At 39.5% G+C, this 15,105-nt stretch overlaps 1 protein-coding gene across 1 annotated transcript in view; it reads left to right on the top strand.

Moving 5' to 3' along the window:
* The window catches only part of DLGAP5 (DLG associated protein 5), a 29,471-nt gene that overhangs the window by 10,826 nt on the left and 3,540 nt on the right, over positions 1-15,105 (top strand). Inside the window, exons 5-16 of the mRNA XM_081321418.1 lie at positions 978-1,077; positions 1,367-1,404; positions 2,311-2,579; positions 4,056-4,177; positions 5,563-5,692; positions 6,513-6,598; positions 7,380-7,540; positions 8,117-8,212; positions 10,106-10,322; positions 12,102-12,306; positions 12,852-12,909; positions 13,610-13,811. Of these exons, the coding sequence (XP_081177544.1) occupies positions 978-1,077; positions 1,367-1,404; positions 2,311-2,579; positions 4,056-4,177; positions 5,563-5,692; positions 6,513-6,598; positions 7,380-7,540; positions 8,117-8,212; positions 10,106-10,322; positions 12,102-12,306; positions 12,852-12,909; positions 13,610-13,811 (1,684 nt within the window). The remainder of the gene's footprint in view (positions 1-977; positions 1,078-1,366; positions 1,405-2,310; positions 2,580-4,055; positions 4,178-5,562; positions 5,693-6,512; positions 6,599-7,379; positions 7,541-8,116; positions 8,213-10,105; positions 10,323-12,101; positions 12,307-12,851; positions 12,910-13,609; positions 13,812-15,105) is intronic.

Here is a 15,105-nt window from a genome sequence, read left to right as displayed (position 1 = left end):
GATGGGCCGCAGCAGCTTTCCCAATAAGCGGCGCCGCTGCCCATTCCAAGAGGTGCGCGCGCACCTCTCCGAACGACCGTAGGTGCGCGCGCACCTCCCCGCGAACGGGCAGCGGCGCCGCTCTTTGGGAAAGCTGTCGCGGCACATTTGCAGGCTGCCGAAGGCGGTAGCTCTGCAAACGGGCCGTCGCGCAACCGGGAACTGGTTCCATCACACATAAAAAATGGCAACTGCGCGCGTCCGTGCATGCGCAAGAAAACTTTTTGCGCATGCGCAAAATGTTTTTTGCGCATGCACGTGCATGGACGCACGCACGCGCGCGGCTCCCACTTTTTTTATGTGTGATGGAACCGGTTCCCAGTGGCTCTTTTCCTTTTTCAGGTTGCCGACCCCTGGTCTAGAACACATGCCCAGAGGGTTTTGTGAAATCTTGTGCCATATCAAAAAAGATGGTGAAAACTTTTTTAATCATGAGCTATTTATTTTTTAGAACATGAAGAATGGAGGAGAGTGCTGATCAACAGATACATGCTCTGTGTGTCTTCCATCTCATTCTTTTCTAGAGATGGGGTTAGATGCAGAATTCTCTCGCAACCTAGATCTTGTATATTAGTTTTAGAAAGATTATTTTGATTTAAAGCACTACTAGATGTTATGTGCCCAAAATTTTACATACCACTATTGGTATATTCTAAGCAAGCTTTACAAGGCTATCAGTTTTATATAAAATTAAGAACTGCATTTTGAAATGCTCGCTCTTGTTACTGAAGCAATTTTTGTAATGTTTGATGGTAGAGATTTAAGGCACACACCAGGTGACTAAACAGAGAGTTTTAAAAGGCTGGATCAAAAACAGGTCACTGATGGAGTAAATGGCTAATCAACATCTGCTTATAGACTGGAATTAAATGGATACACAGTGTGATTGCTTTCTTATTTAAAAAAGGAGGTGTGTTTTTATATTTATATTTCTTTAGGTTGCATCTAGCTATACTAGGAAGGGCTGCAATTGGCAGATAGCTCAACAAGAACAGAAGCAAATCTGCATAGACAAACCTTCCAAAAAAGAGAGTAAAGGTATGAGTTCTTTGTCCTTATTTAATAAGGGTTCCAGTGGCTCTTATGAATTTTGGTGAGGAAATAGCCAGAAGATGGTAATGCAGTTTCACATCACTGCGGAGTAGGCAATACACAATGACTATAGTGTAAGTTCTGCAGTGGTTTTAGTACCAAAATATCTAGAAAGTCCCAGCCCTGACCAATTGGGTGACATGGTCCAATCAACTGTGTTTAATTTTTGTCTTGCAAAAATTTCACAGAACATCTTAAGATTTTAGTGATTGAACAGCTTTCTCCCATTTTTCAGAGGTGCAGTCTGCCATCTCAGGAATCACACACAGAAGAGTAACTAGAGCAACAGCGGCGGCTAAGTCCAGAATACCGCAAGCATCACAATCAACTATAATTTCAGGTGGGTGAAATTGTACTAAAGGAGTTTACATGGACGACTGAAGATAAAAATGTCCTTGACACAGATTCAATTTCTAGCGATATATGAGCACAGCCATGCAATTTCCTTGATTTGTCATGGCCTACTTCTGGGATGTTATTTCAATTTCCCAGTCTTGCTTTCAGTTTGTGTATTTTTGATGGTCTCCTATCCAATTTATAATCAAGCACGATCTCACTGATCTACTAAGTGCAAACAAGATCATCTATGTGACGCCACCTGCTTGATAATTTTACTGTAGGCGTTCTGGATTTGAATTCTGTTTTTTACCACACTTCCTATGTATTTTTGTCTCTCTATAAAATATTTATCTTCCATTGCTTGTGGTGAAAAATTCTGGAATAATGTTCAGTTGTTCTTTTTTAGGTAATCTGCCACAGAAAAGAGTTACAATTAAAGGAAAGCAGCAGAAAGAGATAATAAAGGAACGGACAACAGTAAGTTGTTTTTTCATACTATATTTTTTCATGTATGTTGTAGTACCATAAGTGGTATGCTGCTATTATCCCTAATGGCAGTTCAGAAATCAAAAACTGTGACTTGCCTAAACTGAAATAGTGAAGTTTTGCTGATTCAACTCATCTGAGTTCAAGCTTATATTCAGGAAAATTGTGATGATGGAAATATTCCCCAGTTGCTTCTGTTTTTTAAGTTAGTAGGTTTAAAGTTTTAACATGCATCAAACCCTCAGATATGACTTAGAGACAAATGAAATTGGAATGTTACCTGCTAATATTTTCCAGAGAAAAACTATATATGTGTGTTTAAATCGAAAAAGAAATCACTGTGTGTTTTATCAGGTAGTGCACGATACAAATCAAGATAGTCTAATGGAACAAGAGAAAGAAGAGGTGAAGCTCCAATCGTCTGCAAGCAGTGAACAGAAGGACTCCCTTGAGAAAGAAGACATCTCAGCACCCCCAAAAAGAAACCGTTCATTTGCCCCTCAGAATTTTGTCTTTAAACCTCCCAAAGGCTTGACCACCTACAGAGTGAAACCAATGTCCCCTTCCAGGGCAAATGTGTTCTTATCACCCAATCTTTCCTGGAGCCCCTCAGAAACAATCAGGTAAGGATATCCCACTTCAGACTTTTTTATAAAGTATTTTATGAATCTGTTCAAATTGTGTTGATTTCTCCTCCCCCCCCCCCCCCCTTGCTTAATGCTGCTTCAGTTTCAAGCTCATAGAGGAAACAGCTCAGGAAGATAATTATTCCAACTTCCTCACTTGTTAATTTCCAGTTCTCCTTATTCCTGTTGCAATTAGTTTCCTCTTAAAATGCCTCAAAACCTTTCAAGGCTGAGTATGAATTGGTTGCTTCTGGCTATCTATGGTGATTTTCTGTTTAGAGCTCTGTGAAATACGAGGACCAGGATGTCTTTCAAATGGAGATACCAAATCAAAATAGTATTGGTCTCTCAGATGGTGCAGTTATTTAAGACAATTTTGGGGGTATACCTGTAATAAAGCTATGCAGAGACTTGATTATAAGGAGCAAACTTTGAATTCAAGTAGGCGTACAAAAGTAGAACCGTAACGTAGATTTCATGATGCGTCATTGTTTTCAACACCAACAACCAGATAAATAGGCTTTTTTCGTAACTATCTCTAACCTATTCTTTTAATTTTCCCAACAGCCTCCCAATCACTCCAGTATCTGAGTCCATCCATCTTCTGCTGGCTTTCCTCTTTTCTCTTTCTACCTTGCCCAGCATTAGAGCCTTTCATGTGCATGTCATGTCAAATGATATTATTATGATGTGAGGGTAATCTACAGTTAAATTTACAGTTTAAATCTGGTGGAAACATAATAATTCAAATCCTAACCAAAGACCTAAGAATTATTAAGGCAACATCTAAGAATGTAGGCAGTTTCAAGTAGGTTAGGGTTGCTGGGGGTTGTTTTGTTTTGTTTTGTTTTGTTTTGTTTTGTAAAATTAGTGTGTTCCAAGTCTGATAAATATTTCAATATTTCCAGACATTGAGGAAGCTCTTTAAGTATTGCTCTGAGGTCTACAATCACATTTGATATATTTATTTATTTATTTATTTATTAATGGGACTTATATCCCGCCCTATCTCCCGAAGGACTCAGGGCGGCTAACAACAATAACATATAACAGAAATTAAGATAAAATTAAAATTAAAGTCATCTGTGCAATAAATTAAAATTAAAAATTAAAAATAAATTAAAAATTGTAAACATAATTAAAATGCCTGTCAGTCCAGGTCAGCCAGGTGGAAAAGGAGTGTTTTGAGGCCGCGGCGAAAGGACCGGAGATCTTGGGTCATCCGAAGCTCGGGGGGAGCTGATTCCATAGGACTGGCGCTCCCACAGAGAAGGCCTTTCCCCTGGGGTTCGCCAGCCGACATTGTCTAGCCGACGGTACCTTGAGGAGGCCTTCTCTGTGTGAGCGTACTGGGTGATGGGAATTCGTTCCCGGTAGCAGATGGTCCTGCAAGTATAACAACAGATTTCTTTTTTCCATACATGTTCAGTTTTGATCATAATTTTTGTTGTTTGTTGTTGTTATTATTATTAGTGAAGCCAACAAAGAAGAAAGGCAAGGTTATGGACTGCAGTTATCCGCCAACCCAGAAGTGACAAAGGAAGCCACTGAAGGACACCAATATTCCCTGGATTTATTGGAAGAAACAGAAGGAGGTATATCTAAGAAAATGTCTATACAACTGGGGCTAAGAGATCAAAACTTTAAAAGGCGGGGTGAGAAGTCCCATTGTAGAAGCTCCTTTGCCTTTAGGCAAGATACCTTTTTCTCCACTTCAGTCTCTGATTTATAGTGCCGACAAACAGTAGCTATCAGGCAGGGATGTGCTATACTTCAGTGAAGCTGAAGAAGTACTTTGCAATGGGTGTGGCCGAACAGTGATCTGTTGATACCTCTTTAATGAAAATGTTCTTGATCTAAGTATTGATAAGCATACTCATGCTCAGAACCCCACCCTATTGGCACATCCTTAATTCAGACCCTGCAGCCATGCATCAAGGATTTTGATTTTACTCAAACCCTTTGATCTTTTTTAATTTAATAATTTAATAATTTAATTTGTATACCGCCCTTCTCCCGAAGGACTCAGGGCGGTGAACAGAGCAATACATAATAAAAAACAGGATACAAAAATTAAAAATTAATTAAACAGCAATGCCCGTAATAAATTAATACACATTAAAAGTTAAGACCGATTTATAAAACCCAACCCCATCCCATCAGGCCAGGCCGGCTTGTTCAAAAAGGAAGGTTTTGAGATCGCGCCGGAAGGAGCGAAGGTCGGGGGCCGTCCGGAGCTCAACCGGCAAGCGGTTCCATAGGTCTGGCGCGCCCACAGAGAACGCCTTCCCCCTGGGGGCCACCAATCGACATTCTTTGATCGGAGGCACCCTGAGGAGGCCCTCTCTGTGGGAGCGCACTGGACGGAGGGAAGTTGACGCCGGCCGCAGGTGTTGCCGTAGGTAATCCGGACCCATGCCATGTAGAGCTTTGTAAGTCATCACTAACACCTTGAACCTCACCCGGAGGGCAACCGGCAGCCAATGCAGCTCGCGGAGCAAAGGTGAGGGATCCCTGGGGATGGGATGGGGATGATGCAGTATGACTGAGGGTGCATCGGCCATATGGACAGCATTTAGAATTCCATTTTTTTTTGTGTTAAGCCTATTTAGACTTAACCATTACTCTGCATTTATTTTAAAAGGTCAGAATATTAATTTTGGCAGTTAGTCAGGTTCCAGGGCCAGCAAATGAAACAAAACGAAACCAGAGACCATAAGCAGACTTGGGGGTAATAGGCTACCACTCGTCCCTCCCCTTGCATTAGTGTTAAAAAAAAAGAGGAAGGCAATTATTTAGTTGGTTAACTAAATAATTGCAACTTTAAATATGCAAAATACTAATAGCTTGGCTAATATGATGGTTTAAATTTTATTGATGGTTACTGAAAGAGCAACTATAGCCTGTTTAGTTGCAGGTTGCATTCTTCCTATATTTTATACAGATTCTGCAATTTTTCCATCTAAATTTTTTTTTCTAGAACATGTGCCTGACGAGATGAGGGATAATGTTACTTTTGAAAGTGAGAGCAGTGTGCAGCAACCAGATCTTCTAGCAACTGAAATATCAGAGCCAACAACAAAGCTCCTGCATGACGTGTCCTATTTTAGGTCTGTAGACAAGATCAAAGGGATTTAAAGTAATAAATTGCCTGTGTTAAAATATTTTCTCCAAAGAGATTCGTTCACCTTTGTATTACAGTAAACAACAAATTTGCTGTGTCCATAGATACTAGGGGATAGAAATGGTACGCAATCCATTTTACCTAGAGGTGTAATTGCTTGGAGTTTAAAATGAGATTATATCTACTTGTGCTACTGTGCACGAAAGAATGTACCTTTCCAAGCAAGCCTATTTCTGAAAATTATACACCAGTCCCACATTAGCACCTAAGCTGATTGTCTAAGTAGAGTGCGAACAAAAGGGTAGAGATGGCATTTTCCTTACTATCCATTCTCTCCCTTGAATGAAAAGCAATAAAGTAAAATGGCTAGCAAAAAACGGTCTGTTCGGTCCTACCTAGCCTAGAAATCATTCTTGTTATTGGAACCATATTTCCCAGGCTGCTACTATAGGCACTGAAGTTTCTGAATTGCAACCTTAACTCTAATTATTTTAAAAAATATTACATGTATGAAAGTGACTCGGCATGTTCTGCCTATCTTTGTTTAGAATAAGTAGGGAAGGAGGCAACAGAAGTTCTCAGATCAAAGAATTGTAACATGTCCATCCTTAGCCAATATTTAGCTTGCTAGCAAGAGGTATTCTATATAATGTGTTGTTGTTTTTTACTTAAAATTAATATTTTTAATTGGTATTGAAGCACTATACTTTTAAACTTTAGTTCCTTTGAGTATGTTATGGGTAAAAAAAATTGGGTCATTAACTGAACTAATGAGAAATGGTGTGAATGTGCTTTTGTTTTAAAAGAAACATTCTTCAATCTGAGACCGAGACACTGACCTCATTTTGTCTTGAATGGGATAAAACTGTTGAAATGGATATTCCCGAGGAAGGTAAGAGACAAAACACAAAAAGGTTTTATGAAATCATTGTCAGAAATAAACAGCTGCCTGAGTTTAACTGTGACTCTGATAAGCCCATATATCTTTATCTATAGGTAGGTCTCAATTAGTGTAGTTAATGAATTCTACAAAATAGCCGCATTATTCAAATTCACACTGTTTGAAGTGATATTTCAATGGAAAATATGGTTCCAGTTTGATGGAACAGGCAATACATTTTTTTAACATAAATTGTTGTAAATATATTGTAGTAAGGTATAAAGATAATTTACTTATTTAAATTTATGATTAACAAAGTCACAAAAAGCAATATAAAAACTAAGTATCATTCCTAAAGGCTAACTTACACTGATTGCTTTCTCTTTAAATCTTCATACATATGCTGGTAGAATGAGTTTGCATGCTTTAAGCAATGTTAGTGTCAGCATTCATATTTTTTTAGTTCACAGTTTCTATAGCTCAAAAGATATCTTCAGATTTGTTGAGAGTGAACCTCTTCACTTGCACATTAACTGTTTTCCTCTGATAGAATTATTCTGTTCTGCATTTTGCATAAACAAAAATCAGCAGCATCTAAAATTGCAACTGTATATGCACTAGCCTCAATTGCACAGGTGCTAGCTTTGAATATTGGGCCACAGTAAATACCCGTATGACTTACAGCATACATTAACCTGAATATCACATTCAAATTTACATGAATTGAAGCCTTCCTCTATATATCAGTAGTTTTAATTTATATACTGTATGCAACAAAATACTGTTTTTCCAGCAAAAGATCTTGTCCGCACAACCATTGGGCAAACCAGACTGTTGATGGCAGAGAGATTCAAACAATTTGAAGGGCTGATAGATAACTGTGAGTTCAAACGTGGAGAGAAAGAGACAACTTGCACAGATCTGGATGGATTCTGGGATATGGTAAACTTTCAGGTAATTTTTTTTAACTGTTAAACCTCTGTTTGCATTCAGCTGACTCTTTGTTTTTTTACCTTTACTTAATGGCCAGACCTCTGTTCGGTCAACAGTAAACAAATAAATCTTAGCCTGGTAATTTAAATTTTGCAACGGATGAAAAAGGTGAATGAGAATTGTCCTAACTAGGAAAAATGCACCACAAGGAAATTGCACTTTTTAGCTTGAATATGCACGTGCCTTGGCTGCTGAGAGCATATTAATTGCTACACATAAAACTCGTTTGTTTTGGCCATCATGTAAACTTTAAATCTGCATCTTACAATGAAAGCTAGGGTTCTCTATCATGCATTAAATTTGCAATCTATATTAAATTCTTTCACCCAAAGCAGCAGGATACAATGCAATGTTGCGAGACATTCTTAGGAAATGGCTAAAAGTGTCATGTCTTTGATTTCTAGGTGAAACTATTTCCTAAGGAAACTTACTATGCTTTTTAACACTTAATATCTTTTTAAAAAATGTAAGCGGGTTTTTTTTTTGTAACCTGGTTTGCTTTAATTTTGTTCTGCAACTTTTCTTTTCGTCGAATAGGTAGAAGACATAAATAAAAAATTTGAGAACTTGAAGCAACTTGAGATTAATGGGTGGCAAATGGTGGATGATGCTGAGCCACGTAGGCCTGCCAAGGTACGAGAGCCTTTGCTGGTTCTGCTTTTAGGGGGTGATTTTGCATGGCAGGTAATTACTGAGACTATTTCTAAAGGCAACTTTCTTGGGTGATACAGGTAACTGTACAAAAAAGGCACAATTACGTTTCTTATGGACGAGAACTGTATTAAACTTAGCTACTTGTTCATTTTCTGGGAACTGTATCTCCTATAACCAAATCTGAGATGCACAGCAATTCAGATCAAAAATGGGAAATGTGATTTGTGGGGCTTGGACGAGTTTGCTATATGTGTCAATCATCCCTTTGTCGTTCAGCTTTCCTTTTTGTAGCCACTTCACTTCCAGGCTTTTGGCTTGCTTCAGGTTTTTGTTTTAATGCATTCTATTGCCCTGCTCACCCAAAGGTTTGCTTGTTGTAAACAAATAGATACATTGATCGTTGGGATTTTTGTTTCTGATATCTGATATGTAATTTATATTTCCAGTGAATTTTAAAGTGTGGTGAAGCTAATATAGACCCATGGCTAATCTTTTGATTGCCTGCCTTGACATTCCTGAGTTTTGCTAGCTGCTAAGAATAGTTTGACACTGTGTGAAATCTGATAGGGAACAGGATAATTCAATACTCAGTGGTGAATTTATCAGTACTATAGTCAGTTTGAGACAGATGACCTTTAAATGTTTCCTAGGAGTGAAGCCATCTCATATCATAATTTAGCATTAGAGGGCTTCGTACTGGGTATCTTTGTGAGCGAGAGAGTAGGGTTTGGCTAAATATACTATTACAAGCAGTTCCAATTTTGGAATTGTAATACATTTTGGGGGGGGGAACTGCTTTTGTCTGTATTATTTATTTTTACTCCTATTAATAAACCATTCTACAGTAGTTGCCTGGATAGTCAGAAGGCTTGACTGAAGAATATGTCCTGTTGGAAGTATATTTGAACTTTCACACTCAGCCTCTTCAGTATCCCGAGTAGAAGTAATCTTTTTCCTACCTGAAATACTGTCTTCTCTGATGAGATATCCCCTGAGACAGACAAATCTTTTGGACTGGTAGGCACATCTGAAATGCTGAGAATATCTTGAGGGCACCCAATCGTAGATTGGGACAGAGTCACACATTCTGTTAGTGACTGCAGGAATGGAAGGGCCTATTCACAAAAGTTTGTTTACCCAGGAAACAAACTGGTGAAGCTGTTCTGTACTACTTTATCATTTTATCTAGACAGAGGTCATACTTCCCAGCAAAGCTTTCAGCAAAGATTTTCTGTTATAAATTGATTGGGAGTGGTTTTTATATGTTTTTAGATTGGTTTTTAACTTGCTTTTATTGGACTGGAAGTTTTTTGCCTGTTGTGAATTGCCCAGAGTTGATTAGATGAGTTGGGTGTTTGTACAAATTTTAATAGTAATAGCATCAGGAGGATGGGGTTTTATTTTTATTTTTCTTTGGATCATATGCCCTACGTTTCTCTATGTTGGCAACGTGAAGATTTTGCTTGGTTAAGGAATTCTGGGAATTGAAGTCCACACATCTTCAAGTTGCCATGGTTGGGGAAACAGTGCCCTATACTCTGTCAGGCTACTCAAGATTGCATTACAATATCTAAGACAGGGGTAGGCAACCTTGGCTCTTTTATGACTCAGGAATTCTGGGACTTTTATGACTCAAGAATGCTGGCTCAGGAATTCTGGGAGTTGAAGTCCACGAGTCATAAAAGAGCCAAGGTTGCCTACCCCTGGAATCTAAGATGTCATTGGAGTTGGGTCTATCGCTCCCTCTCTGACGGAGCAGTGTATGCATGATGCAGTTAGGATCTCTAGAGAGGTCTGGTTGCATTCCTTGTCCCCTGAGATTTTAAAGGCTGGCGATAACCAGCATTGCCAAGATACTTTTTTGATTTCCAGAAAAAGCCCATCCTTCGAAGGACAGCCAAAGCAGCAGGGGGTTCTGCCGAAAGGAGAGCAGCCAGAAAACGCCTTGCAGCTGTAAAAGCAGCCCTGAAGCACCAGAAGAAAGAAGGGCTGGCAGCAGATGCTTCAGGCCAAGAAACCCCAAATGAAGCAGAACGGATATTTGATGGAGGGTTTTTCCAAATTGAATCTCCTGCCAAACCCTTTCCAGGTCAGTCCAGAGCACTGCCTTTATGCAAGAACATACGGTATGTCTTACGATGATAAGTTATTGCAGTAGCTACATCTTGCTGACTCCGCATGAATTCCCGGGAGTTTACACAAAACCGTAAAACTTCAAAACAATTCATTTTGCTTCACTGTTCCACAGCATTAAAGATTTAAAAGCTCTCTGTTTCACTCTTTTCCTCAAAAACATTAAGGAAGATACCATCCAGGTTTCAGAGGGCAAATTATTTCACAAAGAAATATTCCATAAGAAATATCACCTCCTAGTCCACCTTCCCTGAGAGTTACATGGGGTGGGGAATCTTTAGCACCTCCACCTAGTATATATATTGGATAGATGGGATTTAGTTGGAGCAAGCAGCTAGGTGACCAGACAAGTGGGACTTCACAGATAATAACGTTCTGATTGTATTCAAAACCCTGTTGACAACAAGTGCGGTGCCACAATAATATTGCTATATGATTATGGTGTTTCTCATCCAACACTATGTAGCCTGCTACGATTTGTACAATTTGTAACTTCCAAGTAATCTTGCCTAATACATTTTATTTATATTATTTTTCAATATTTAGTTTTATATTATTTTGGTTACCCACTTCAAGACTCTGGGTGTGGGTGGAGTATTCTACCTCCTAGGTGATGGGAACCATTAGGTCTTCAGATATCCACATCCAGAAACTAGGGTGCCTTAGAGCAGTTGGTAGCTAATCACAGTAGTCCTCAACTTACAATCATTCATTTAGTGACCCGGGTTAGAATTGAGACTGGAAAAAAGTGCCTTATTTTTTTCACACTTATAACTGTTGTAGCACCCCTATGGTCACATGATCAAAATTCAGATTCTTGGCAACTGGCATGTGTTATGACGGTTGCAGTGTTGCGGGATCAGACGATCACTTCTTGTGACTTTCTGACACGCAAAGTCAATGGGGAAGCCAGATTCACCTAATAACCTTGCTATTAACTTACCAACTGCAGTGTTTCACTTAACAACTATGGCAAGAAAGGCGGTAAAACTCACCTAACAACTGTCTTGCTCAGTATTGGAAATTTTGGGCTCAGTTGTGGTCATAGGTTGAGGACTACCTTATCAACATTGAAGTAAGGAATTTAAATGGGAACAAGGTTGCTTTATTTCAAAACAGTTTCTTCAGTAGATACCCACTTCTCCCTTTGATTTTGCATTGTATATTCTTGGCGAAGGAACATCATCCAAGCCCACATATACTCTAAATACTTTTCTAACTTTAGGCAGAGCATTTGAGAAAGAGTTCTAAACTGTTGAGCAAGCTGAGCTTCCCAAGGGAGCAATGCTTACAAATGGAAGCTTTTCACTGAGAAGCTCTCACTCCAGCACATAGGTCAAAATCCTAATGTGGTATTTTGGCCCTTGCATTCAGGCTATGTCTGGCTACATCCAGATAAACCCAGGTTTAAATCCTCATCCCACCGTGAAGCTTATTTGGGGAAGTCAGTTTAATCTGTCTCAAAGTTGTGAGGGAAGCTGAGTGAGACAGCTGGAGAATGCCTTACTATTGGTCAAATCTTCTGTTAAAACTTTTCATATTGTCTTACTAGAGGATGACTTAACCATATACGTGTGTGGGGGGGTACACATACACACACAGATTCATATTTTAAGCATTCCGCATCCTTTCCCCCCATATCTTCTGCAGATGTGGGGCCCAGAAACCAAAGTTTATCACAGATAACATATTAATAGAATACAATATTCAATTGCTCATCATCCATTGCCTACAGGCTGGACTCCGAAATCAGCCGACAGGATTTCCCGATGGACGACTCCAAGATCTGCCAATAAGGCCTTGCTTCAGAATTGTGCAGAGATCTGTGTTTTAAAGCAAGGCACATCAAGTACCTCCAAAGCCATTCCTCCTTTTCCAGATCCTAAAGCATTTTCAGATCTTCCTGGAAGTGACCACCGTAGTTCCACATCTGAACAAAGGTATGCAACTAAATTGGCCCTTTGCTTTGGCTGGTACAGGAATAACCTTTCTGGGGAGATCCAGAGGAATCTCACAGCACAATTGCAACTTTTGAGTTGCCTGAAAGAACATTGGGTTTTTCACAGCAAGATATTTCTTAAGAGCAGAGCAATTCTTGCATAAGGAATTCTGCCTTTAGATGAGCTCCATTTCAGTTTTATACCACAAGCATCCTGGGGCTTTTGAGCAAATGGCTGTTTCTTCTTTCCAGCCAGAAACTTATTTCTGCATCATAGCACTGCAAATTAAATTCTTAATTCCTCCATTAGGCATTAGAAAATATAGCATAGATTTAAATTGACCTGAAACAGTGACTATAATTTTTCTGCTGATGATATCTAAGTTTTTTTAATTCTCCTGTTTTGCATTTCTAATCCAGCAATTATGTTAAAACCTAATTTTTATTAATCATATGGCTGATATTTCCATTTGTAATTTTAAAAGTTTTTAGAAACTGGGGAGCAATACAGTTTCAAATCTGCAACTCTTGGTTTATTTTCTCCAGTGGCACTCAAGCAACAGAGGAACCGTGTGCTAGAACAGACATGGCAGAAAGATCAACTGTAAGTAGTAGTATCTTCTTTTAGCATGTCCTTCTTTCATATCAGGATGTCACAAAATTGTTTTCTGTTGCTTCAGAAATTGGGACTGCAGAATTTGCTGACAGTGGAAACATGAGCCACTTCTAAATATTAACTTGTTTCTCAAAATGTAATAAATGGTGTACAAAAATAACACTCTAGAAAATAGTGGCTGTCTTGTTTTTTTTTCATATAAAGGGGGGACTATGCAATGAAAGTAAAACTATGAGTTACCTTCTTTTTTAATCTTTAACTTAATGAAAATATTATTATTATTATTATTATTAACTTAATGAAAATGAAAAGGGTCAGTTTATGCCTTTGCATAAGTGCCAGTCAGTGGTTTAAAAAGATCTTGTCTGTCATTTTTCTGTATTCTAAAGCAGGGGCCCCCAACCTCCGGGGCGTGGCCCACTACCAGGCCTTGAGCAGTTTGGAACCGGGTTGCGGAGGTGGCGGGCATGCACACAGACCTCCACACTTGTGCAAGCAGTGGGCGCACATGCCCACCGCTTGTGCAAATGGAGCTGAAGCGCACGTGCGCTTGCCCACCGCTCACACAGAACCATCTTTCCTCCCGCCAGTCCGCAAAGCCAGAATGGTTGGGGCAACTCTGTTCTAAAGAATGAGCCATCTTCAAGCTCCTTTAAGATCTTTGCTTTATCTTTGCTTCTAAATCCAGAATGGAGAAGCAGCCAGCTCTGACAGGAGCTCATCCTCAAGTGACATGGAAGTTTACCCATTTAAAAAAGAAGAATCAGAAATTAGAGATGAGATGAAGCAGACTTCAACAGATGAGGTCAAACAGAGTTTTCTCAGTCCCACAGAGAATTCTCAGGCTGCAAAAACTTGTGATCAAGAAGAAGTACGGCTTACTCCAGAACGTAAGTAAAATTTGTGTGGATTTTCTTGAGATAAGTGGTACAAAGTCATTTCGAAATGAGATGGTCAGCAAATAAATTAAGAAAGAAAGGGAATTCTTTGGCGATCTTATAATCAGATTGTATAAGAATTATTTGGGAATCAAATTTTCAGAGCTGTCTTTGTGTTTTGTCATAGATGTCTTAAGTTATTTGGTCCTTTTGCTTCAGGCTGCTAATAAAAGCTGATGGCTGCAATTTGGGCATGCGTTTATATGTCCTCACTGCAAGCAGTATAGAAACCTTTTAAATTATAAATAATAATGTGTTAGAGATATATAAGGTAAAAGCAGTACTAAATAAAGTCCTCTCAGAATGTCTGCATAAATATCACTTATTTCAGTTGGAAACTTCCAAATAATATAATTAATATACGAACAGGTTAATGGGATCTCCCATTTTCTGCAGCAACTGGAATCTAGAGTGATGTCCGGCTATTGACCCAAATTTTGGGCCAGATATGTCGATGACACATTCACTATTATCAAACGACAAGAAGGCTAGTTTCATGCAGGAACTAAATTCGGTATTTCCGGATATCCAGTTCACAGCGAATGAGGAGGCCAATGGCAATCTGGCTTTCCTTGATGTATTGGTCAGTCACCAAACTCCACACGACGGTTTACTGGAAAGTGACCCACACGGATAGGATGCTACATTATAGAAGTAATCACCCGGTATCGCACAAGATCAGCTGCATCCGTACATTATTTAAATGCATAGATACGCATTGTACCACGAGGAGAGCCAAGGATAAAGAACGTGCCCACCTATACCGAACATGTAGGCGCAACAGCTACCCAGCTAACTTCATTTGGCGATACAGCAAGCACCAGGAGCCCCAAAGGACCCAAAATAGATTGACTGCTGCAACCTGAACAACGATACCATACGTCCGTGGTAGCGAACCTATGGCAGGCATGCCACAAGTGGCATGCAGAGCCCTCTCTGTGGGCACACGCGCCGTCGCCCCAGTCTTCAGCTGTGTTTAATAAAACCTTTTCGCTTTAGGCCTTCGCTGCCGTGTGCCAAAAAAAAAAGTTCAATCAATCAATTTCAACTTCTCGCAGGAAAAAAAAAGATCTCGCAAAGTTGGAATTGATTGATTGAACTTTTTAGTCCCACCCAGTCTGCTGTTACCACTGCAACCACGCCCAGCCAATGGGCCATGCCCACCCAGCACCCGATGATACATAAGTGAGTTTTGGGTTGCAGTTTGGGCACTCGGTCTCCAAAAGGTTCGCCATGGCTGCCATAC

Source organism: Vipera berus (genome assembly GCF_964194415.1).
Source record: "Vipera berus genome assembly, chromosome: 1".
NCBI classification, from domain to species: domain Eukaryota; kingdom Metazoa; phylum Chordata; class Lepidosauria; order Squamata; family Viperidae; genus Vipera; species Vipera berus.
Note: the sequence above shows the minus strand (reverse complement) of the source record. Positions and strands in the feature narration are given on the sequence as shown.